The following is a 26569-nucleotide window of genomic DNA, read 5'->3' on the forward strand; positions in this document are numbered from 1 at the left end:
GATGGATGACAGATGAGTCTTAGTAATGGACACATTGCACTCTCTTGTGTTCTAATTTGTTCTTGCCAGTAATTGAATGGTGTCCATTATACAGATATATTTTTCTTGGGCTCAGGTCCTAGCATTTTTCTACCTCTTCCGTGGCCTTAATCTCAGCTATTTTGGGATAGCTTTTTAGATTGAATCATTCAGCCTTCCTCCAGCTATATGAAAATCTGTCTGGCAGCTGTGTCAGTTCACTATCCTGCAGTTGTTCAGATTCCTGTTTTCATATCCCACTGCTGATAAAAAATTATCGACAGGAATTGATTCAGTGGAGAAGTACATGAATAACAGTGTACAATGGGATTTGAATTTATTTTTAATGAGTCAGCTGCTGGATTCTTATCCCTTTCTTCTTCTGCTTTCCTTGTAGCTGTCACGTCAGCCAGAAGAGCTGAGGGAGATTGAGGCAGTTACATCTGTCTTTATTTGTTTTCTTCCTCAAAGACAGATTATCCTCCAAATTTGCATAAGCATGTGCTACAGATGGTGTAGAGTACAGCTTGCCAGGAAATAAAACTTCCATTGCCTGCTCTCAAAAACTTAATTTATAGGACTGAGTGTGTCCTTCAAACCCTTGTCATGAGGAAAGTCCATCCATTTCATCTTCACAATCCAGGCCTTTCAGATTAGTTGTTTCTGCCACTGCTCTCTTTTCAAGTGCATCTCCAGCTGTGTATGGATGTATGATTGGAAACAGATTCAAACAGGAGGACAATCTGGAAGCCTGTAGTTGGGCCCCTTGTTCACAACATAGCCAACACCGCTACTGAGCAACAGCTAAGCAGTTTGCTCGGGGCCTTGTTCAGGTGAATCTGAGCAGTCCTCAAAGATGGAGTTTCCTCACCACTCTGGGCCCTGCCCCATGGCTTCACTACCCTTGTTCTCTGAGGGATTTTTTTTTCGCATCTCTCACTGAAGTTTCCCTTGTAACTTTTTCCCCCTTGCATCTTGTCCCCTAACTTGTCACTGTGCTCCTCCAAGAGGAGTCTCATACCATATTCTCTAGAACCATCCATTGGATAGCAGAAAATTACTATTAGATATACCTCTACTTCACTTTCTTTTCTTCTGGCTAACAAGCCCAACTCCCTCAGGCTCTCCTTGTATTCCTGGGCACCAGCCCCACATCTTAAGTAGCCTCTCCTGAATTCTCTATTTTGACAACATTTCTTTTATACCCGGGATCCCAAACTGAACCCAGTGTTCTAAGTGCGGTCTCACCAATGGTGAGTAGAGGTGAATAATTGCTTCCTTCAGTTTACTAGCTACCTTCTTGGAAATGCAATTGGTTTTCATTTCATTTCTGCAAGGAAATGTGGCTGACCCCTGATCAAATGGCTATCCACCAGGTTGTTCTCTGCAGAGCTACTCCCTAGCTAGTCAGTTCCAGCCTGTACTAATGCCTGAAGTTGTTGGTCACAGATTCAGGACTTTGCATCTCTCCATGGGGTAGTATTAGCAGGGTAAGTGCTTGTAGTAATTGTGTTTGTACATTTATATGTGGACTACCTCAAAGAAGAAAGAAGGGTTTCACCTACTTTCACTCCCACAAAAATATCTTTGAGATAGCATTGCACTGAGAGACATGCTTCTACACGCCCTGCACCAGGCCCAATGGAGGGACAGTGTGCGCCCTCTTTGGATGCCTCAGAAGAAAACTACTGTGCTATATGGCAAGGCACAAGTATAGCCCGTTTGAGAGTGCACATGTCTGCATATCTCAGAATGCTTCTAGGCAGATAACCATTCTGTGGTAATCAAGAAGAGGAGCAAGTTGCAGCAGTTTTATAAGTGCCATTTGAATACTATCATTTCTCACTTAGTTGTACTGTTGCCTTGATAATGTTGGTTAATTAAACTCTTTTTTTGTGTGTGTGAGAAGACTTTTACATTTCTCTCAACTCAGTCTAGATAATTTATTTCCAAATAAAAATCTGTTCTGTATGAAACCTGGACTTGTATGATCCCTCTTGCTATTTACATTTCCTGAAATTGTTTTTTTGGAATACAATAGTTAGTCAACTGAGTTAAAGTTTAACTCAGTCTGAAACTCACAGTATTCTTCTCCCCAGGTCCTTTACATTCCTTTTGCAATGACAAAATACAAACGTCACAACCGACCTGTCTAAATCCAGGTATTCCAGCAACATGCGTGGCTGGCTCAGTGTTATGCTGTGTCATGGCACAGAAGTATTCTTGAGATCAGAGATTCCTTTAGCACGTCACTCAAATATGTGATTCTTTAGTTAGCATCTGGAAAACAGATTTCTGTACCTGTTTCTTCCTATCTAGAAGCCTTTTCGATTCTGAGCCACCAGATACATTCTGTCTACCTGAGTTTAATTCTGCTTACCTGAGGGTTAATTTTGGTTGTTGCTTTTTTGCGTTGTGGATCATTTGGGTTTTCATTTCTCAGTGTTTCAGGATGTTTGTGTAAGTGGAGTGGCCTTGTACCTTCATATGTCCTCTCTACAGGAAGGGTCTACAGATGACATAAAAATTTGTGACTTAAGGTGGTCAGCTAATCAATGCTAACTTCATCACTTTTACCTGCATAACCTGTGGAATTAATCTGTGTATTTAAATGAAGAGTTTTAAAATACATTTATATTTTTAAATTTTAGCTACTTCTGTGGATAAAGGTGAGTGTATGGGAGGATCAACCCTGAGCTTACTCCATGACAAGACTTTCAATTACACAGGAGACAGCCAGGCTCAGGAGCTGTGTCTGTATTTAACCAAGGCAGCCAGCGTGCCTTATTTTGAAATTTTGGAAAAGTGGATATATCGAGGCATCATTAACGATCCATACAGGTAAAGAACAGTTAAGGATTTATTTTTGGTTTTGGCTTTTACTTTTTAGTGCACATATCTTCTGTAGAGTCTGCATATCCTAGCAGGCCTGGACTAGGCAGCAGTGTTTAGATGAGGCAACATTGCCAGGAAGGGGAGCTGTTAGAGTATGCTTACTTGCATTTCTTATTTGATTCAGTGGTCATGCATTCAGAGGTGTTGTTGCTTACTTTATTTGTCCAAATTAAAGGAAATTATGTGCAAACGCCCACAACACAACAGTTCAAATACATAATCCACTCAGATTACACCTTCTCATGTTTGTCCCATTTTATGTGTGTTCCCCTCTAACATCCTCATCCTTGTCAGGTTGGGGGTGAGACATATTCTCATGGCACATGAGTGCATTAATATACTGGCTCAATGCTGAATGTAATCCACTAACAGAATAATCTTGTAGGAACTAACAACACTCTCTGAATTTTCTTAGCTTTTATAGAATTATTTAAAGCATTTTTCTGTGTTTAATAGAATATACAGCATTTTTGTTTCCTGCATTTTCAGAATCCTGTGCAGGGAGAGCTAATTGAAATTAAATAGCTAAAAAGAATTCCTTCTTGATAGTAAGAAGGCAGAGAGGGGCCACTTTCCTCACCTATGCACTGACAACTGAATATTTAGACTTGGTTTGTGGGCTCTATAAAATTCTGTTGTAATGGATAGCAGATTAACACAAACACTGAAGAATGCTTTTCCTATTACTACCAATATAGACTATTTTCAGTTCCTGATTGAAATGTATCTTCATGAGACCTTATTTCTGATAGATCATATTACCAGTTGGCAGGTTAAAAAGAGTAATCCTCATTGTACCAATTCCTGCTTCTCAACACATGCTTTAACTGTTCAGTGAGTTCATGGTGGAAGAACATGAGCTGCAGAAAGAGAAGATTCAGGAAGACTATAATGACAAGTATTGGGATCAAAGATACACTGTTGTTCAGCAACAGATTCCCTCATTCTTGCAGAAGATGGCTGACAAAATCCTAAGCACAGGTAGGTGAAGATATGCTTCTGATGTAGGAACAATCTGAGGCAAGCACTGTCATTCTTTATATATAGACTCAGTAAATGTTACTGTGCTTTGCCAATTTATGGAGTTGCAACTTTTCAGAAGAATAGAAAAATCAGGGAAAAAAAAGAAAAAAACAAAACCAGTAAGTAAAACAAAATGTGGGAAGGAGTCTAGCAGGAAGGGGAACTTGTTTTGTTACTGCTCTGTGTTGCATGGCTACAGCTAGCTAGATGGAGCTGTGTGTCTGATGTTTGAACACGTTGAGTTTTAATTTGGACACTTAAATGAAACATGCCACCTGATGGTTACTCTTACTCTTTATCAAAAGCACTATCTGGTAGCTGCTCCTGAAATGTAACACCAGATTTTTGAGGTTTCCAGATATCTGCAAAGATGTTTTCCTGCCACTGGGAAACAAAACCGTTTCTAAATCACTCCTTAAGCATGACTTTAGGAGCGAAAGTTAAAATCCTGTCCTATCTCAAAAGACATTTAAATCCTTTCCAGCTTTCAGTACAACTTAATGTAAACATTTCAAAACTTTCACTTGAAAACAGTGAATTGAAAGTTTCCCTGTTGGAGAGATGTATAGTTGGTAATATGGGTCATTCTTTTTTTTCTTTTTTTCTTTTCCTTTTTTTTTTTTCCGCTTCTAGGGAAATATTTAAATGTTGTGCGAGAATGTGGACGTGATGTTACCTGCCCTGTGGCTAAAGAGGTCATCTATACTTTAAAAGAGCGAGCATATGTGGAACAAATAGAAAAAGCATATAACTATGCTAGCAAAGTTCTTCTTGATTTCCTAATGGAGGAGAAAGAGCTGGTGGCTCACCTAAGGTTTGATTTATTTTACTAACTCTGTGCTTCTAATAGTGAACATATGATTTTAAAGTTAGTTTTCTTTCTATGGGACATTATTGAATTTTCTATGTTTTCATTAGAAATGTTGGCCTGAAAAAAATAAGTTTTTTTCTTTTTTCTGGGAAAGAAATGTATAGAATCATAGAAATATTGGGTCGAAGGGGCATCAGTTTCGCTGTGTGAATCGAGCTTCTAGTCTGTTATTATCTTCAGAAAATGGTAAAAAGAACCTAAATATCCAGAAGACAAAGACAGAAACAAATAGGTAGAAAACTGTAATCAATAACTACCTGTAAAATAGTTTGCAGGTGGGCTATGACCTAGTACTAGAGGTTCTGCTTCAAACCAGTCACACAGAATGTGAAAATAGTGATCTGAGCTTCATGGGAAGTCTAAGGGACTGTGATCAAAACCAGCAGGCTGGCTGAATTGATTGCTTTTGTTCCTGTATGATTAGTGTTACACATGGGTACATTTGGTCTTTAAATACTTAATGGATTGTCTCTTAATCTTCTTGAGCAGATCTATAAAGCACTATTTCCTGATGGATCAAGGGGACTTTTTTGTTCACTTCATGGATCTCACGGAAGAGGAACTTAAGAAGCCTGTAGATGACATCATAACTACTAGGTTAGAGGCTTTGCTTGAATTAGCCCTGCGAATGAGCACAGCCAACACAGATCCTTTCAAGGATGATTTAAAGGTAAGAGTATGTGCAAGCAGAATATAATTGAATCTGAACAGAAGATCTGCTATTGGGAAAATCTGTGTGCCTTTAAGAACTTTCTGAAAGTGCAGTGAAGGAAAACAGAGCTAATGACTGTCTTCTGTAGATCTTCTCCTAGTAAGCTTTTTCATCAAGGTTAACAACTAGAAGCACACATCCTGGATAACGAGCAGCATTTTCTTATGTCTGAAGACAGAGAAGGTACTTTTGAGGGGCATCAGAATGAGATGGAAGCAGTAGTGTGTCCATCATGCTTATTCTCAGATTGGATACCCCTTTTACAGTGCAAGAAACAAATTGATTAAAAGTCCTGCCGAGTAGTAATTACTGCAGCTCAACTGAAAGCCAAGCAAAATGGTCTTCCACTCCAGTATTTCATAGAATCAGTAAGGTTGGAAGGGACCTCTTGAGATCATTTAGTCCAATGCCCCTGCTCAAGCAGGGTCACCTAGAGCGTGTTAGACAGGGTTGCATCCAGGTGGGTTTTGAATATCTCCAGAGAAGGAGACTCCACAACCTCTCTGGGCAACCTCTTCCAGTGCTCTGTCACTCTCACAGTGAAGAAATTCCCCCTCACATTCGGGCAGAAGTTCTGTGGTTCAATTTTTGCCCATTACCTCTTGTCCTGTCACATAGGACAACGGAAAAAAGTTTGTCCCCATCCCCTTGACACCCTCCCTTCAGCTACTTATACACATTGATAAGATCCCCCTTTAGTCTTCTCTTCTCCATACTAAACAGGCCCAGCTCTTGCAGCTGTTCCTTCTATGGCAGATGCTGCAGTCCTCTGATCATCTTTGTAGCCCTACGCTGGACTCTCTCCAGTAGCTCCATGTCTCTTTTGTCCTGGGGAGCCGAGAACTGGGTGCAGTACCCAAGATGAGGCCTCACCAGGGCTGAGTAGAGGGGCAGGATCACCTCCCTTGACCTGCTGGCAACACTCTTCCTAATGCACCCCAGGAGACCATTGGCCTTCTTGGCCACAAGGGCACATTGTTGACTCATAGTCAACTTGTCATCCACTAGCACTCCCAAGTCCTTCTCTGCACAGCTGCTCTCCAGCAGGTCAGCCCCCAGCCTGTACTGGTGCCTAGGGTCATTTCTCCCTAGGTGCAGGACTCTGCACTTGCCCTTGTTGAACCTCAGGAGGTTCCTCTCTGCCCAGCTCTCCAGCCTGTCCAGGTCTCTCTGAATGGCAGCACAGCCCTCAGGTGTGTCAGCCACTCTTCCCAGCTTGGTATCATTGGTAAACTTGCTGAGGAGGCACTCTGTCCCTTCATCCAGATCATTGATGAGTACGTTGAACAGAGATGAAGCAGCATAGAGGCTGTATCTGTGGAGAGTGAGATCTGAATAGACCTGATAAAGGCTGAGGCCAAGGGAAAGCTGTCAACTGAGTAGTATGTTGTATGCTAATAGTTAAACACCCCTGTTATATGGCTGAGGTATCTACTGCAGAACTATTGAGAGCATACCTTTCCCTAATGCTTCCTGGGTTAATCTGATGACTTAGGAGTGACTGATAATTTGCACTTGGCACAGTTATTGTGTCACGTATTTGTTGCTACGCAGTAGTTGTTAAGTAGTCTGTGGCTTCATTTTATCCTACTCTTCATTTCTTTACAGATTGACTTGATGCCACATGACCTCATTACACAGCTCTTGCGAGTTCTGGCCATTGAAACAAAACAGGAGAAGGCCATTATTAGTGCAGATCCCACAGAGCTCACTCTGAGCGGTCTGGAAGCATTTTCCTTTGATTACATTGTTAAGTGGCCTCTGTCCCTTATAATAAACAGGTAATATTTCTGTCCACTGAAGGAAAACAAAACACAAGCTTTTGCCTGGGGTTGAAACCTGTTTCCAGGAAAAAAAAGAGGGGGGAGTCTGTATCTTTTAAGTGATATTGTAAGTTTCTAATTAGCAGGAAGTGTTTCGGGATTGTTGAGCCACACTTGCTCTGCTTGTAGACTGTAGGATATGGATTGTCCTACCAGATTGTACGCTACCAGACCATGTCTAAGGCGGTCAGACTTCCATTTTAAACAGTAGGAGGACATAGATCAATTGATGCTCTCTCAAACGAGTAGCTGATTTTCCTTGGGACTAGTTACCAGGTTTTCATTTGTCCATGGTTTTCTGAAATATCTCCACTGAGTTGAAATATTCTCAGTTAGATCTTCATTTGACAGTGAACTGTCTTAAGGGGGTATTTGTGTAGGAGTCGAACATTTCTCATTTGTGGAGGACAGAAATACATTTTCTGGTAGACATGGTCCCAAACTAGAAGGATACAGGCTTTTGCTAGAATTGCTGTAGCAAAGTGTTTTTCATTTGGTTAAGCTATGAGGGATTGAATGTTTCATTTTTCTGCAGTGGCTTGCCCCCTGCTTCCCCAGAGAAACACTGGCAGTCTTGCCACTGTGAGCCAGGACCGTTGAGGCCGGCAGTGTTACGTGACAAAGGTGACAGATGTTAGTTGTTATATGCCAACACTTAGTTTAGCCCTTAATTTCACTTTTTAAAAAATAAGTCAGCACTGTGTGACTTTTCTAATGACATGATCCTTTTGAAATTATGTCTCTTTCTTAATAGCAAGATGGGTGTATTAGCTCTGATGGTAACTATGGTAGTGAAAATACTATATGGTGAGGTTTCACAAACTGTATCAACTGGAGCTCTGCAGATACCTACATAGAAGTGTCTGAATGCAGACACGAATCTAGTCCCTGCAGCTATAAATAAGCATCTCCATCTGCTTCTGACAGTGCATTCCTGGCAGCGTAACACTGCCTGTAGCTTGATTACTGTTTGTCTTTTTGGAGAATCCTGGTGAATTGTTTAGGCAGTCCTAGCAGTCTTAGCATGATGGATATGTGACTGCAGGCTTTCACCCTCCAACCCAGCATGTGTGTGAGTGACCTTTTGCAAGTGTAACCCAAGAGAATCGGAGGTCGAGGCTGGTGATGTACTCAGTGGGAGGAAGTACAGAGGAGGGACTCCTTGGAGGGGAAATTTTCTTTGGGATGGTTATGAATATGGTTTTTTCCTTTGGTTTGCATTGTTTCAGTACAGAACTGTGAGTGTCTGAAGGCATAAGAAAAACACTGTGCAAAGTCTCTTTGCTTTTGAGCAGCCTTAGTCTTCACAACTTTGCCTGTCCATCAGAGCAGGACTTAATCTGAATGGTTCTCTTCTTTCTTTTCAGGAAAGCACTAACAAGATACCAGATGCTTTTCAGACACATGTTCTATTGCAAACATGTGGAAAGACAGTTATGCAATGTTTGGATCAGCAATAAGACTGCCAAGCAATTCTCCTTGCATTCAGCTAAGTGGTATGGCTATTTTTCCTGGTGGGTCATTTTTTGAGAGTTGATTTTCCTTGTTACTAGATAGATACATTGTGACATGAATTGGATCATTTTCGTGTGAAACAGATCATTATATATTTCTGACAGGCTGAGAATGTACAACTTTTCATATAACATTTTAGGTTTAAGTACAAAGCATCTGCTCGATGAATCTCTGTGCTGCTTGGCTGGTTCCTCCTTGTTGGCACAAAGCTTCAAAAAGAAAGAGATAGTCTTTAGGATTAGCTTGTTATACAGCAAACAGTTACAGAAGAGATCTGTGCATGCATCATCTTGCACAATACTTCAGCATGACCGTGATTAGTAAAGTCCCCACTAGTTTAAAAGCAACACCTTTCTCTTTTGAACAGACTATAATAATGCTACTAGCAAGAACTGGTGATCAGTGCCCAATTTGGCTAATTTTGGGGGAGTTGGGGGAGTTTGGATCTGATAAAAGTTGGGTAAGGTAAAATTGGTGGGATGTTTTCCTAGAGAATCTTTCTATCTTGTTCCATCTGTGAGCATAGATTTTCATCTTTGGATCTATACTCCAGGTGCGGTAGATCCTAGTTTGGGGAGTAAGACAGGTCTCCTGATACTGCAAGGCAGTACCTTCTGCCTCACTGCTGCCACTTTCTTGTTATGTGGGAGCTTCAGCTGCCTTTGGTGCTGACCTCAGCAAATATGGCCTTAGTGTTGGTCAGGACCCTGTAGCTCTCTAGTCCAACTTCTGCTCACAGCAGGACTGTCACAAGCACTAGGTCATAGCAGTCGTGGTTTTGTCTAACTAGTCTTGAAAAGTCTCTAAGATGGAGATTCCTCCCATCCCTGGTGACCTGTTCCAGTTTGTTGATGTCAGGCTTCAGTCTGGTTTCACAGAGCCTAAACAAACTATCATTGGAAGAATCTCCTATTTAATTCCACCATTTTATTTTAAATGGGTAATTGTATTAAATTCTGTAGATAGCAGGTGATTTGATTAAATTATTTGTGTCCCTGGAATGTATTTGCAATAAACAGAGTATTTTTAGTGTTCATTTAACAAGTAAATGCTTATAATCCAGAAAAAGACATGAACCACTTATTTGTTCACAGGACAAAATATAACATGATACAGGTCTCACTAGATAGCTACGCTAGTAAAATGTCAGTTGAATATGAGCAAATATTCAAAATAATTGTCCACTGTAGAACAGGTTCAAAAAAGTTAACTAGTAATTGATGAAAAGCCATTTAAATATATTGAAAATCATCAGTGATGGTTTGCGTTAACTTTACAGACCCTCTCATGCAGCAACAGTAACATTGCTAGGACAGAAATATTTAGCTGGGCTTTACTTCACTGTGCAAGCCTGGTTATAATTCTCAGTGGCATTTGCTATCCTTAATTTTTGTGGGTGTAATATCTCCCCTAGGTTTGCTGGGGCTTTCACACTGCGGCAGCGAATGCTGAATTTTGTACAGAATATTCAGTATTACATGATGTTTGAAGTGATGGAGCCAACATGGCACATTCTTGAGAAGAACCTGAAATTGGTGAGTATGTGGTCAAACAAAAGTCTCAAGTTACCAAATTTAACATAGGAAAAAACTCCCAATTTCAGTTACTGCAGGTGACTCTTAACCATTTTGTTGGAGGCACTGCCTTCACCAGACACTCCTTCATTTCTGAAGTCTTGAGTGTTGCTGCAGTCTTTGGTAGAGCATTTGTGTTATTGCTATGTACATGAAGGGGTGCTCTAAATAATAATATAGTAGTACTGATTCAAAGCTGCCTGTGGTATGAATATACATACAAGTTGCTCACTTGCAAAAACTTCCTCTGCTTCAAGTGACAAAGTTCTTTAAGACATACTCAAAATGTGCATTTGCTTCCATCACCCTCAGTCTTCCAGGGCTTTTAAATCTCTGGGAAGGAGGGCCTGGAGCACACCCTCTACCAAGGCTATGACAGGAAAAGTCTAACTGTAGGCAAAGTTGCGATACATGAACTCGCGAGGTGAACATCTCAACACTGCCAACTAAGTCAAGTGTCTATTTCAGCAGTCACTTTTTTGTACAGTCCTTTAAAACTGCTCACCAGGGATGAGATATCCACAGCTTCTAGCTAAAATCTTCCTTGATTTAAATAAAAGCATCATTTATTTACAAATAGAGTATGCAGAACTGGCTCTTTAACCTCCTTAAGCAACAGACTGGGATAGTTTTTCCATTCATTTACATTTAAGACAGAAAAGGATGTTCCTTACCAGTCTGATGCAATGCCTTATGCCACTTTTTTCTTTGTCAAAGTTCTTTCTTGTGAACTTCTGCTTAAAGCCATGCTGCCCTCTACCTAAAAATACGACTAGTATCTTTGTCTTCACAACATATTTTGTCCTCATCAACACAACTAGTTCCTTCTTCACATCAGAGAGCAGCATTTATCCCTGTTCTGTACTAGTTGTTTAAAAATTATGTTTCTTTGTTTGATCACTGTTCCTGATAAAGCTGAGCAGATATCTTGGGAATTTTAGTCCCGTGGCTCTTTCCTAAGCTTGACTTCTATTTTCAGCCTGTGCACATCTCACAGCGTTGTAGAGTGGGAGAATTTTTTTATCTGATCTTGTTTAATACTTAAGACTGAAACAGTCCATTGAAGTAACAGAAATAGACTAAAATTTTAGAGAACCCTTCAAAAGTAACATTTCCCAATTCCTCATTTTGTTCACCTGCATGTTTTAAGCCTGTAAGCTTACTGACCTTTCAGGTTATCTGATTTCATTTTCTCTTTTCCATTCATTGTACCTGACTTCACTGAGATCAAAAAGATGATAGGAGGTGAACTTCACAAAGTGGGCATGACAAGCATATTTAAAACCAAATGATCATAAAATACGTAACTCCATTCTGACTCTCATTGCCAATGGAAGGTTTGAATGTGTGAAGTAATTTAGTTGAAAAGGTGATGTGACAAATCAAAGATGAAACTATGTGAAAGACTGTTGAATACGGGAATGCAAATACAGTCTCAAGCTCAGAAGGTTTCTGGAAGCTGGAAGGTGTTTAAGAAGTACCTCTACATGCCCTGCTGAATCCTGTGGGTCATTGTCAGGGGCTGAATACTGGGTTAGAGCTTTGGTCCAGTGCAGCACAGCAACCCTTATGTGTCAGTTTTTCATTATTATGTTATCCTGTAACAGGCTTCTAATATTGATGATGTCTTGAGCCACCACACAAGCTTCCTGGATAACTGCCTGAAGGACTGCATGCTAACCAACCCAGAGCTGCTGAAGATCTTTTCCAAGCTGATGTCTGTTTGTGTCATGTTCACAAACTGCATGCAGGTATGTACAGCATCGCCATATTTTGTACACCAGTGTCAGCTGCTTTGGTTGCCACCCAGCTGTGACTCTTCCTTCTTTCTGGTTGACACCTCTTGTCTACAGTACGCTTGGAAGAGCCTCTGTTCTTCCAGCCAACAGTAATTATGAGCTTGACCACTCATATTCACACCCTTTTGAGAAAGTATTTCTTGAGGCTTCTCCTTCTTCTAGGCACCACTTTGTCAATGTTGGGATGAGATTCAGATGAACTTTAACCAGTCCTGCAGCAGAATTTGAGGTGTAAGTTGTAGGGCTCTTTAGTTTTTGGCATGATCATGTGAGAGCCAGATTGCGGACTGGTAGGATCTGTGGAGACTGATCTCCTTTGTCAGGCTCTAATCAGTGTCTCAGGGAGCCCATGGTCAAGTATTCCGTTGAGTTAAATGAGCTTTGTCTATTAACATTTTAAATTAATCTCAGAATTAGTTTTCATGAGAATTAGCTCATTGCAAGGCCAGCAGAATCAAGTCAATCTCATTGCTTTGTCATAATGATAAAAATGTGCTCTAACTGTTTTTCCAACCCACTGCCCTTCCTAGAGGTTCACCCAGAGCATGAAGCTGGATAATGAGATGGACCGGCTCACCTTAGAGCATGGCACAATGCTGGGTCCACCAACAGAAGAGGAGCGTGCTGAAGAGACCGCAAAGAAGAAGCTGACTAACAAGGTGCTGCAGTGGATGAACAGCTGGCCCTTTTCCTTTCTAAATGCTGCCTGGGGTTTCAGGCTGATTGGGATGGCTCTTTTACTTCCTAGGGATCCAGGGCACCTCTGGCCCTGAAAGCAGTGTCTTTGCAGAGTCATGGACAATTTTTGAGGGTAGTGTAGAGCACTGATGCTGCTCTCAAAAAGTCTGCTTTCAAGAGTTCTTAGCTGTATTTTCAGCTATGCAATGGGTATCTGCATCTAGGCTAGGCATCTTAGTAGTCCTTCTTGCTAACTTTTTCTATTGTTTGAAAACAAGCAACAACAGCACATATATATAAAGATAATTCCAGTCTACTGGGATGTATTTTTGGGGATTCTTGCAGAGAGGCACAGCAAGGCATTTAACTGCTCAGGACCTTGCAGTTGTTTCAAAAAATGTATTTCAGTGGCTGAACAATTGTCAAGTTTTATGGCAGTATTTTTGTGCAAGTCTAAAAAAAAGGGGGGAGGGAGGAATGATTGCATCTCTTTTTCAAGTGTATATCAGCAAACACATGGGGTCACTCTTACTTTCTCTTAACAGCTTTTAGCAGAGCATGCTGACAACCTGCACCTGACATCTGGCTTTGAGTCAACTATCAACAAGTTTGATAGTAATTTCTCAACGCATCTCCTGGACCTGTTGGACAAACTGAGTGTTTACAGCACCAATGACTGTGAGCACAGCATGCTCAACATCATCTACAGGTGAGCCAGAAGTTTTCTCTCAGTAATTTCCTCTCCTGTGTTACTCAGCTCAGGAGAAATGATTGCTGTTTATAACAGTGCGTGTCTGCCCCATCAATGAACACACTGAAACAACAAGAAGCATTGCCTTGCATTTTAGCCCATAACTATAAAAAAGTAAATACGTTTATTTGAATGAAGAGAAATTTGTCTGTTAGCATTGTAAACCTAATCCAAGAGATAGTTTTCATGGGGATTATTTCACTGTGTGGACAAACTTTTTCTGAATAAGCTCAATCAGAATACGGCATAAGTAATCTAGGGAGCGTGGACTGTGCAAGGGATTCATCAGAAATTGATATTTTGTTTTAAATTCACATCATGCATTTATTTAAATAAGCACTCGTTAATGTGTTTAATACTTACCAGCGTTTTAGAAATCAAATCTACTCACGTAGTACCTAGAAGTGCAGTGCAGTCTTTTCTATGAGGTATACTATAAGAATCAAGAGACCTAGGGTTTGCTGTGGTTCTGTTACCTCCATGTGTCTTTATAAAATGGAGAGCACAAGGACTTCTTTGAAATAATTCATATTCATATATGAAAAGTTGCTATAAAAGTAGTGCTACATATTAGTGTTGGGCTTTTTAAGATCTGTGTTATACTGTGTTATAGCATGAAGGGACCTATTTTGATATTTCTAGATTTGATTAACCACAAATAATGCTCTAGGACCATTATCTCCAATTGAACAAGTGTGCTATGCAAATACAGTGCTTCTCACTCCGTGATTCTACTACCAGCACTTTATGAGAAAAAATCAAATAACTGCAACTATGGAGTTTGCTGCTGGTAGCAGCTTTTGGTATTTGTGTTTTGGTGTATGTGGCTGGGATGTGTTTTCAATAGTTCAACACCAGTAAAACTTAGCAGCCTGCAGTTTGAAAATGCTCAGCTGGGGCATACACATGACTGCAGAAGAATAGCGTAAACGAGAGTCAGAGAGTCTCAGGAGTCACATTGGTGGAAGTCATGTGTTAGAGCTGTTGGACACTACCCATCCTACACCTGGCAAAGGCTATAACTCATCAGAGATGGTACTCACAGACTGTTAGGCATGTATGAAAAACACAATTTCTTTTTGTAATTACCTCTTTTTCCAGTGAGGAGGTTTGGTATTGGCATAATTTATAGGCTTAGAGTTTATAATGTATAAAATATTTAAAGAGCAATTTTTTGTAAGTACTTAATACACGTTCTAGGCACACTAGCACTGTTACTCTGTGTATTAGCTCAGGACACTTAAGACCTACATTTTGTCTTTGGTGTCAGCTAGGCACATAGAACAAAGCTGTCTTAAGCATCCATTAGTTTCTTGGTGCTATCTGTAAGTCAGTGTGTAGCCTTATTTTCATGTGGAAGTAATTATAAATAATTCTTGCAGGACTTACTAGAAATTAAGGTCCTTTTTAGATGTTGATTGTTTCCTTTCCTCTTTTTCTGAGGAAAGGCCCTTTGTCTACCAGGGAAATATTCTACGGTTTTAAGAATATTTTCCGTCTAAGGTTGCAATGCTTTCAATGGTAGATACGCTAGAATCTGCCATTGGTGGTATGTAGTCTTGTTCATAAATGTGCCTGATAACTTAGAAATCAGATATATTTCCTTTTTGTCATTGTTGTTGTAAGGATTTATGTCTCAATCTCTTTTATATTTAGTGCAGAACATTCCAGGTCCGTATTTACTTCTTCTTAACTACATAAGGATACATGAGGATAAACAGACTGACCATTCTCCTAACTGTACTTTATCCTGTCTTTTATTCTAAATATAGCCTTATTTTTTTCTGTTTTATTTGGTCTTTGTGAACTGTGCTTTTTTGCTGGTCATTCAGTCTTCAGCTTAATCCTCAGGAATCACAGAATTACAGAATTGTTGATGCTGGAAGGGAGCTCTGGGACCTCTGGTCCAAAGCCCCTGCTCAGGCAGAGTCAACTAGAACAGGTTGCCCTGGCCGTGTCCAGTAAGGTTTTGAATGTCTCCAAGGATGGAGACTCCACAGCCTTTCTGCGTAACCTGTTCCAGTGTTTGACCACCTTCACAGTAAAGAAGTATTTTCTTAAGTGTTTTGATTTGTGCCCATTGCCTCTTGTCCTGTTTGTGGGCACCACTGAGGAGTCTGGCCCCCACTCTCCCATCAGGTATTTATAAGCATTGATAAGATTCCTCCTGAGGGTTCTCTTCTCAAGGCTAAACAACTTAGTGCTCTCAGTCTTTTCTCATAAGAAAGATGTCCCAGTACCTGAATCATTTTTGTGGCCCTTTGCTGTACTCATTCCAGTAAATCACAGAATCACACAGGGGTTGAGGTTGGAAGGGACCGCTGGACATCATCTAGTCCAACCCTCCCTGCTCAAGCACAGTCACCTAGAACACATTGGACAAGATTGCATCCAGGTGGGTTTTGAATATCTCCAGAGAAGGAGACTCCACAACCTCTCTGGGCAACCTCTTCCAGTGCTCTGTCACCCTCACAGGAAAGTTCATTCTTATATTCAGGTGGAACTTCCTATGGTTCAGTTTGTGCCCATTTCTTCTTGTCCTGTTGCTTGGCACTGCTCAATAAATTCCAGCCTCATCCTCTTGACACCGTCCCTTAAGCTATCTATAGATGAGACCCCCTCTCAGTCTTCTCCATACTAAACAGGCCCAGCTCTCACAGACATTCCTCAAAGGGCAGATGCTCCAGTCCCATAATTATCTTAGCCATCCACTGGACTCACTGCAGTAGCTATGTGTCTCTCTTGTACTGGGAAGCCCAGAACTGGGTGCAGTACTCGAGATGTGACCTCACGAGGGCTGAGTAGAGGGGCAGGATCACCTCCCTTGAACTGCTGGCAACGCTCTTCCTAATGCATCCCAGGAGGCTATTGGCCTTCTTGGCCACAAGGGCACATTGCTGGCTCATAGTCAACTTGTCATCCACCAGCACTCCCAAGTCCTTCTCTGCACAGCTGCTTTCCAGCAGGTCAGCTCCCAGCCTGTACTGGTGCCTAGTGTTATTTCTCCCTAGGTGCAGGACTCTGCACTTGCCCTTGTTGAACCTCAGGAGGTTCCTCTCTGCCCAGCTCTCCAGCCTGTCCAGGTCTCTCTGAATGGCAGCACGGCCCTCAGGTGTATCAGCCACTCCTCCCAGCTTGGTATCATTGGTAAACTTGCTGAGGAGGCACTCTGTCCCTTCATCCAGGTCATTGAATAAGTTGAACGAGACTCCTTGAACAAGACAAGTCCATGTCTGTCTTGTCTTGAGGAGCCCAGAATTGGGCGTAGCGCTGCAGGTATAGCCTTACCAGTGCTGAGCAGAGGAAGAAGATCAGTTTCTTCAACCTGCTGTCAAGATTTTCTAATGCAACCCAGAACATCATTACCCTTCTTTGCCATGAGAGTGCATTACTGGCCCATGCTCTCCTTGTCCACCGGGACTCTCAGGTCCTTCTCTGCAAAGCTGCTCTCCCCCTGGTTGGCCCCCAGCCTGTACTGGTAGAAGGGGTTATTCCTCACAGGTGCAGGATTTTACCCTTCTGTTTGTTGAATTTCATGAGGTTACTGTCTGCCTATTTCTTCAGCCTGTCTAGGTCCCTCTGAATAGCAGCACAACGATCTGGGATATCAGCTCTTCCTCTCAGTTTTGTATCATCTGTGAACTTTCTGAGGGTATATTTGGTCCCATCATCCAGGTCATTAACGAAGATGTTAAACAGTATTGACCCCTGAGATATTAACTCCTTGGAGACACCAGTAGTCATTGGCCTCCAGCTCTACTTTGTGCTACTGATCACAAGCCTCTGAGCCTGGCAGTTCAGCCAGTTTTCAGTCCAGCTTGCTGTCCTTTTCTCTAGCCTATACTTCATCTGCTTGTCTGTGAGGGTGTTAAAATACACAGTGTCACAAGCTTTACTAAAATCATAATAAACAGCATCCACTGCCCTTATCCACTAAGCCAGTCATCTCACTCTAGAATGCTATCGGGTTGCTTAAACACAATTTCCCTTTTGTAAATCCGTGCTGACTACTCCCAGGCACCTTCCTGTCCTTCACTTGTCTGGAAATGGTGTTGAGGATTAATTGCTCGATCACTTTCCGAACGATCGTGGTGAGACTGACTGGTGTGTAGTTCCCCGCATCCTCCTCCTTGCGCATCTTGAAGATAGGACTGATGTTAGCTTTCTTCCAGTCCTCATAAACTTCACAGTGATCTTTCAAAGATAATCAAGGATAGCCTCATAATGACATCGGCCTGCTCCCTCAGCACTCATGGGTGCATCCTGTCAGGTTGCATGCACTTGTGTATGTCCAGATTATTTAAGAGTTCCCTTAGCTGATTCTCCTCCACAGGGTAAGTCTTCCTTGCTCCAGGCTTCCTCTCTTGCCTCAAGGGCCTGGATTCATGAAGGCTGACTTTACCAATAAAGACCAAGTCTAAGAAAGCATTTGGTACCTCTACTTTTTCTGTATCCTTTGTTACCAAGGCCACTTCCCCATTTAGCAGAAGGCTAGCCTTCCTTTTGCTTACATACTTGCAGAAGCTCTTCACATTGTCCTTAACACCCCTTGCCAGTTTCAACTCCAGGTGGCTTTTAACTTTCCAAACCCCACCACTCCGTGCTCAGACAGTGTCCTCCTGAGTCACCAGTCCCTGCTTCTACTGCCATGGGGGGAGGTGGCCTCACCTGAAGATAGAGAGAGAAAAGGCTTCAACTATGTCTTTAGAGTTGTCCAGGCAAGAGCATTTACTCTTGTCTAGGCAAGAGCAGTGTTCCAGCTCTGTCTCCCTCCTTATAGAGCATTTGCATTTTTATCATTACCAATACAAGCTTTTGAATAGACTGGCATTTTTGTGGTGCTTCCTCCAGGAGACATCAGGGATAACCTAAATGGTAACTACTTTCATGATCCAGCTTCTCGGACATTATTGCAGGCAACTCTGGCGTGGCCAGTGCAGTTTTGAAGAGCAAGTGGTCTGCAGTCTTGAATAGAAGAACATCATGGCCCCATGGTCCTTAGGTCTCATAAAGAACATGTGGAGATCCTCCCATTGGTGGGATCATCCAGCTCTGTCTGAGGCTTAAGTTGGTTCTCAGCCCACTGAGGAATTCAGAACAATAAGTCCTTGACCACTCTTCCCATGACAGTAGAAACCCCACAACCTCGCATCACACATTATCAGATGCAATGCCAGGAATTTCATCAATGTAAGGCCTTTCTGGCAATAACTCAGCTGTGTACTTTCCAGCACTTAACATCATAGGTTTACCACTTTATCATTGCCTCCTCCACTCTTCTGTCAACTGTTTATCCTTCTACAAGGATGGTGGGACAGGCTAATGCTGCACCATGGAGACTGGCTGTGCATCCTGTTAGATTGTGTGTCACTGGTGCTATGGGCTGGAGCTAACCACAAGAGTGTTAGCTCTAGCAGGAGACAACTCCTGAGCTGTGGCAGTTGTGGGGCCAGTTCTTCTGAATATGGAGAGCTAATTTTTACATTGAATACTTCCTGCTTCAGAAGAAAGGAGAAGTGCATAAGAAAACAAAATGCTTCCGCTGGCAGTTTACACTGAGGATGATGACTTAAGCTGCAGTCAGCTGTTTGGAACAAGTTGTTCATCGTTTGCTTCCAGATACTTTCATGTCCCAGTTCTGTTGAAGGGCTGCAGAGGTTTGAGTCTTTGTACTGTCAGGACTATCATCACTCTCAAGTCCTCCAATCTGGACCTTCTAGGACTATGTGAGTCTTCATCAACATGCTGGACATGGCTCAACCTTTCATAACAAAGCAGATATCCCTGTTTCTTTAACTGAAATACTATATAATAACAGACCATAAAGAGAACATGTGTTTCCATTTTTACAGGCTGCTGAATAATGTTTTTAAAACATTTCAGTTTTAAAAGTGAAAGTCTCATGGTGAATGCCCAGATCTGACACTTAGCTCTCATGCAATCTGTAGAGATCATTGAATTGAATTCTAGACTCTATGGCAACAGTTACCCAAAAACTGGGATGGACACTTCCCCTCTGAAATAACACATTTGAGAGACAGATAGAAGTGTTTGTAAAATATACTGGTCTTTTCTTATATATGATAACCTCTTTACGTGATTACATTTCAAAGATGATGGTCACAATGTAAAACAGATAAAATATGCTTTTTGTTCATCGTTCTGGTACTATGCTTTTGTTTATGTGATCCTGGTTAATATTTATTCAGTTTACAGTATTGGTAAATTTTTACTGAGTGACTGAGGTACAACCATTGTATTTGTAGCACTAAATAATATAAAAGGGATATCTAGAGGATTTACTTCAAAGCAATGTTGGGGACACAATTCACAGCTCAATAGTATGTGGAAGTGCTGCTCACATGTCCTGTCTTCATCAACAGCAGTAATGACAAAGAGTCTGCAATTACAGAAAATCTACAGTCACTCTTTCACATTCCACTAGTGAAAAGGAGAGTAATTACAGTATAGTTATGTCAGATGTCTCTTTCAACATTATTAACTGTTAGATAAATTACTTGATTCCGTATATTCTGTAATGTTGCACGTAAGTGCTGACAGCATTTATCAGATATCCTTCCTTTACCAGTCTGAGGCAATAGCAGGAACTGAGCTTAAAAGGAAGACCACTAGCATATATGATGTGATGCAAAAATTAATGAATAAAAGTTCCAGCCAGAAAAGCCAGCTTTTCAGCCAGGAGAGAGCAACAGATAAATTCCATCTGTCGAGGCTCTGTTTTTTGCAGTCACAAAAAATGTCAAGGAACAATTTATTGCCATTTGTGTAAGGTTGTTAAGCAACATGAAGCTCAAATATTGTGCCCATTCATTTAGTATTGCAACAACTTACTTGAGAAATGACGAGAGTAACTTTCATGTGATTCACAGACTTACATCTACTATTGCTGAATGTTCCCCAGAATACCTGTCTGTAAGAACTGCACGTAGTCTAGAAATCTGCCTAAGGAGGGCCACAACAGTAGTGGAACTAGGTGGTTTTGTGGAGTCTAAAAGACTTTTTCTATTATTGAGGAGATAAGACTATGATATTGCCAATCTTACCTACTCTACAGATGTATTTAAATGTATGAGCAATACTTAAGATTTCGGCTGAGCACCTTTCAACCAATTACTCATTTTCTTGAATCGTGCATCTGTTTGAAGTGTACTCCTAATAACAAGGACATGGAAATTGCAGCATTTTGCGGTAGTTACACTGATAGGGAGGATTTCATACTGCTATTAATATAGGAGTTCAATGTTTAAAGAGATAATTAGGAAACTAATTAGGAGACTGCCCCACATGTCTTTTCAAGATATAGCTACTGCTTTTGCTGTCAGGGAAAAAGTGGAGACAAATGAAAGCATATCTTCTGGGGATGACATGAACGTGTAGGGTTACTGCTTGCTCGCTCAGAAAAAGGTACCACTTACTTATGCAGTCCTTCCAGATGCCTTATCCGTATGTCTGTTCTTGCATTCTCTTTCCCCCTCTGAGTCTCTCAGAGAAGCTGTGTGCACTGAGATCTTGCTGTTGGGAGGGAGCCAGGGCACTAAGTGCCCCTGCCCCAAATGCTATATAGGATGTGTGGATGAACACAACTGGAGGCAAGGGATTTAAAAAGTTAGATGAAATTCAGTACCTGCAGGACAGCAGGCACTAATTTGATCCTTCTGTAGCTGTCCTCTTGGTTTGTATCAAGAGGCTTCCCTCAGAAGTGTATTTCGGCATGAATGATACTGCACTGTGTATTCGTTGACATACCCCTGCTCGCTTAAGGGTCTCATTCTTCCAGAGCACCTTGCCTGGAAAAATACCTACTGTCAGAAGCACCGAGCAGTTACAGCTTCACATCCTCCTACCCAGTACTGCTAAGGACGTTTTCAGATCTCACAGAGGTTTGGGCAGCTATATGTTGCCCTCCTGTTCAGGAGTTGCCACAAGCAGCATCCACCTACATGGGAAGGCTGCAGGTTAATAGATATGGCCAGGAAGGGGCAGCAACTTAGCAGCCCTTACCACTGGACCATCCAAGGCACAAGCATAGAAGAGATGTCACCAACAATGTGCATGGCACAATGTAAATGTCTCAACCTCATTCTGAACAGGCTGGTCTGTCTACTCAGCCTGGGACAGCCCCATGTAGAGATACAAGCTCAAGTGACTAATGCAGTGTAGCCACATTAGCCTGGTGCTCTGACACAAAATGCTTTGTTTTGGTTCAAACCCCTCATTTTGTCAAACCTTATCCTGAAATTCACCTGACCCCCTAAAAGAGTTTGTTTATTTTTGGATCCCCTTGCTGCCTGTGAGCCATAAAGCACTCCAGTGAGTGTGTGTTGCAGTACTTGCAACACTTATTTACAAGCATTTTAAGCTTGTTGTGTGCTGCTCTGTTTGGGGACATTGAGCAAGCAGACTGCTGAAACTTCTCTTTTTTTCTCTCTCAGGTTGGACTTCAATGGATTCTACACGGAGCGTTTGGAGCACATGTCTGCAGAGCGGAGCCAGAAAGCAGCTCCCCTGCTTCCCCATGTGGTTGTACCTTCCCAGTGAAGCCCTGCTGTTGCCTGTTTTAGCTGCCAGCTCCTCTGCACTGGCAGAGAACAGGATGTCCAGATAGTTCTAGCTATGAGTATTCTGCCTTTTATGTTCATCATGGGAGCTGTAAGCAAACCATCAGAGTTGCCTAGAGGAACGGGGATATTTAATCTCCTGAAACATATGTAATAGAGTTTCTCTTCTGAGAGACTTTTCTTAAGTCCTTTTTTTACTACATTGTAAAATGATGTATTTGTGTGTTGTAAAATAAAAAAAAAATCAGGATTATTTTGTCTGTTAACGGAACCTACAGTGCAGATTCATCTTAGGTGACTATATTTTGGTTTGCTCACACAGATCTGGCTCTGCTGGCAAGCATTGTTATTTTGTGAGGAAGGCCTAATTTGGGGTTTGCTACAATGAAGCTGATCAGCTGCTCTCATCGTTGAGATGTTATTCAGAGCTGATGAGAAAATGTGTACTACCAGGGAGTCTTACAATAATAAGACTTGTGGCCAACACAGACCCGTGTAAGACTGCCCCAGGATTGCCAGTGGTGTTGCAAGCCCACAGAAGAGGGGCTGCAGTGCTTGTGCAGTTCATGGGTAAGTTTCCTGTTTTCCTTGCTGAGGTGAGATATCAGTCCCAGTAGCCTTGGAGAAGCTTTTCTGCCATTTCCCCTAGGTTTTGGTGGATCTACACGCTTCACAGTGACCTGTGTGTCCCTCCTGGGTGGTGGCGAGCTCAATTTGAAGGGGCAGAGGGACTTTAGTAACTAGGAGAAACCTGTTTGGATCTCATTGTCTAACATCTCAGACTCAAAAGATTCCCGTAGCAGCCCCATCTTTCTCACTCTATGTCACCATTGATCCAACATACATTTTCACTCCAACAAGCAGTGTGGTGGCTGTTGCAGGGGAAAACGGCTCATTTCATGCAATTTAAACTTAATCAGGATTGATTAAATCAGGATCAAAGCCCAATTAAATCAAGATTGAAGTTGATGACTGACAATATCATTTTTGGTTAATGACACAATTAACGAGTGATCAGTGCTATATGTTCAGGATCAATAGAAGTTATACAATGGATAAACCACAGATAAACCAAAATACTAGACACCTGTATTAATTTCTAAAATTAACAAAACATTTCTAGGCACCTGTATGCAACTATGCCCAAGAAGTTTCACGCACAGACAACCATTCTCACAGAACAAGTAGGTTACCTGTACCCCCATTTCCTGGCCTTGCTGGTTCCCCTTCTTGCACATAATTCCCCTCCTTGCACACACAATTAACAATTGGCTGCGCTGCTGGTGTTGGCAACAGGGTTTTGGTTTCTATGATCATGGGACATTGTTTGAAGATCAACAACTGATGGGGAGAGATGGGATTCACCTTGCTAAGCAGGGCACATGCGTCTTTGCCAGCAGGACAGCCTGGTAAAGAGGGCTTTAAACTAGGTAGGAAGAGGAAAGGGGAGAGTTATAGGGAGAGGGTAATCAATAAAACAAAACTCGGGCTGGGGGCTTCCAACGGGTGCGTGCAGCTGGGGATGTGCATATCAGACATGGCTGTGGGGGACCCCTTTACACCCTTCCTGGGAAACCTGCATGCATGACTACCTCTGAAATGCCTGTACACCAATGCATACAGCATGGGGAATAAACAAGAGGAACTGGAGATCTGAGTGCGGTCGCAGGGCCACAGTCTCACTGCAATTACGAAGACACGATGGGATAGCTCACATGACTGGAATGCTACCATGGACAGCTATGTGCTTTCTAGGAAAGACAGGCCAGGAAGGCAAGGTGATGAAGTTGCTCTTTATGTGAGAGAGCAATTGGAATGCATCTACCTCTGCCTAGCAGTGTAGGAGGAGCCTGTGGAGAGCTTATGGGTGAAGATCAAAGGACAGGCCAACATGGGGGACACTGTTGTGGGTGTCTGCTACAGGCCACCTGACCAGGAAGAGGAAGTTGATGAGGCCTTCTACAGACAGCTGGAAGGAGCCTCACGATCACAGACCCTGGTCCTCATGGGAGACTTCAACCACCCTAATATATATTGGAAGGACAACACAGCTAGGCACAAACAGTCCAGGAGGCTCCTGCAGTGCATCAGTGATAACTTCTTGACACAGGTGGTGGAGGAACCAACAAGGAAGAGTGTCCTGCTGGACTTTGTCCTAACCAACAGAGAGGGACTGGTTAGAGATGTGAAGGTTGGGGGCAGCCTTGGCTGCACTGGCCATGAGACAGTGGAGTTCAGGATCCTGTGTGCAGGAAGCAAGGCAGTAAGCAGAATTGCAACCGTGGACTTCAGGAGAGCGGATTTTGGCCTCTTCAGGGACGTACTTGGAGGAATCTCATGGGTTAAGGCCCTAAAAGGAAGGGGCGGTCGAGGAGAACTGGCAAGTATTCAAGCATCACTTCCTCCAAGCTCAAGAGCAGTGCATCCCAAGGAGAAGGAAGTGCAGCAAAGCGGGCAGGAGACCTGCACGGATGAACAAGTAGCTCCTGGCAAAACTCAGACAGAAGGAGAAAGTACACAGAATGTGGAAGAGGGGCCAGGCCACTTGGGAGGATTATAGGAATGCAGTCAGAGTATGTAGAGATGCAACGAGGAAGGCTAAGGCCCATTTGGAACTGAGTCTGGCAAGGGATGTCAAGGACAATAAGAAGGGATTCTTCAAATACATCAGTAACCAAAGGAAGACTAGGGGAAATGTGGGCCTGCTACTGAATGGGGCGGGGGCCCTGGTGACAAGGGATACAGAGAAGGCAGAATTACCGAATGCCTTCTTTGCTTCAGTCTTCACTGCTAAGGGGAGGCCTCGGGAATCCCAGAGCCTGGAGACAAGCGATAAAGTCTGGAGAAAGGAAGATTTTCCTTTGGTTGAGGAGGATGGGATTAGAGGCCTTCTGGGAAGGCTGGACACCCACAAATGCATGGGCCCTGATGGGGTGCACCCACGGGTACTGAGGGAGCTGGCGGATGTTGTTGACAGGCCACTCCCCATCATCTTTGAAAGGTTCTGGAGAACTGGAGAGGTGCCTGAGGTCTGGAAGAAAGCCAATGTCACTCCAGACTTCCAAAAGGGCAAGAAGGAGGACCCAGGCAGCTATAGAGTGGTCAGCCTCACCTCCATCCCTGGAAAGGTGACGGAACAGCTCGTTCTGGATGTCATCTCCAGACATATGGAGGAAAAGAAAGTGATCCGGAGTAGTCAGCATGGATTCACCAAGGGGAAATCCTGCTTAACCAATCTGATAGCTTTCTCTGATGGAATGACTGGCTGGGTAGATGAGGGGAGACCAGTGGACATTGTGTCCCTTGACTTCAGCAAGGCCTTTGACACTGTCTCCCATAACATCCTCCTAGATAAGGTCAGGAAGTGTGGGTTAGACGAATGGACAGTGATACAGACGGAGAACTGTCTGAAAGGCAGAGCTCAGAGGGTTGTCATCAGCGGTGCAGAGTCTAGTTGGAGGCCTGTGGCTAGTGGAGTTCCCCAGGGCTCAGCACTGGGTCCTATCCTGTTCAACGTACTCATCAATGACCTGGACAAAGGGACAGGGTGCCTCCTCAGCAAGTTTACCAATGATACCAAGCTGGGAGGAGTGGCTGATATGCCTGAGGGCTGTGCTGCCATTCAGAGAGACCTGGACAGGCTGGAGAGCTGGGCGGAGAGGAACCTCCTGAGGTTCAACAAGGGCAAGTGCAGAGTTCTGCACCTAGGGAAAAATAACCCTAGGCACCAGTACAGGCTGGGGGCTGACCTGCTGGAAAGCAGCTGTGCAGAGAAGGACTTGGGAGTGCTGACGGATGACAAGTTGACTATGAGGCAGCAATGTGCCCTTGTGGCCCGGGAGGCCAATGGTGCATTAGGAAGAGTGTTGCCAGCAGGTCAAGGGAGGTGATCCTGCCCCTCTACTCAGCCCTGGTGAGGCCTCATCTTGGGTACTGCACCCTGTTCTGGGCTCCCCAGGACAAAAGAGACTTGGAGCTACTGGAGAGAGTCCAGCGTAGGGCTATGAAGATGATCAGAGCTGTTCCTGTTTATCCTGGAGAAGAGAAGACTGAGGGGGGATCTTGTCAATGTCTATAAGTATCTGAAGGGAGGGTGTCAAGGGGATGGGGCCAAACTCTTTTTAGTTGTCCCATGTGAAATGACAAGACACAAACTGAACCACAGGAAATTCTGCCTGAATGTGAGGGGGAATTTCTTCCCTGTGAGAGTGACAGAGCAGTGGAACAGGTTGCCCAGAGAGGTTGTGGAGTCTCCTTTTCTGGAGATATTCAAATCCCACCTGGATGCTTCCAACCTTACCCCATTCTGTGTATGCCCCACAGTGAGATAA

The 26569-nt window shown here is 42.8% G+C and overlaps 1 protein-coding gene across 3 annotated transcripts in view; it reads left to right on the top strand.

The window, feature by feature from the left end:
• The window catches only part of TUBGCP2 (tubulin gamma complex component 2), a 35024-nt gene extending 12562 nt beyond the window's left edge, over positions 1-22462 (top strand). For all 3 annotated transcript variants that reach the window (XM_062579937.1, XM_062579936.1, XM_062579938.1), the window contains exons 8-18: positions 2670-2859; positions 3749-3894; positions 4570-4750; positions 5297-5477; positions 7128-7300; positions 8710-8838; positions 10272-10392; positions 12039-12182; positions 12761-12889; positions 13454-13617; positions 22113-22462. In XM_062579937.1, the coding sequence (XP_062435921.1) occupies positions 2670-2859; positions 3749-3894; positions 4570-4750; positions 5297-5477; positions 7128-7300; positions 8710-8838; positions 10272-10392; positions 12039-12182; positions 12761-12889; positions 13454-13617; positions 22113-22218 (1664 nt within the window). In that variant the 3' untranslated portion in view covers positions 22219-22462. The remainder of the gene's footprint in view (positions 1-2669; positions 2860-3748; positions 3895-4569; positions 4751-5296; positions 5478-7127; positions 7301-8709; positions 8839-10271; positions 10393-12038; positions 12183-12760; positions 12890-13453; positions 13618-22112) is intronic.
• Positions 22463-26569: the final 4107 nt, after the last annotated feature.

This window comes from Rhea pennata, chromosome 7 (genome assembly GCF_028389875.1).
Source record: "Rhea pennata isolate bPtePen1 chromosome 7, bPtePen1.pri, whole genome shotgun sequence".
NCBI classification, from domain to species: domain Eukaryota; kingdom Metazoa; phylum Chordata; class Aves; order Rheiformes; family Rheidae; genus Rhea; species Rhea pennata.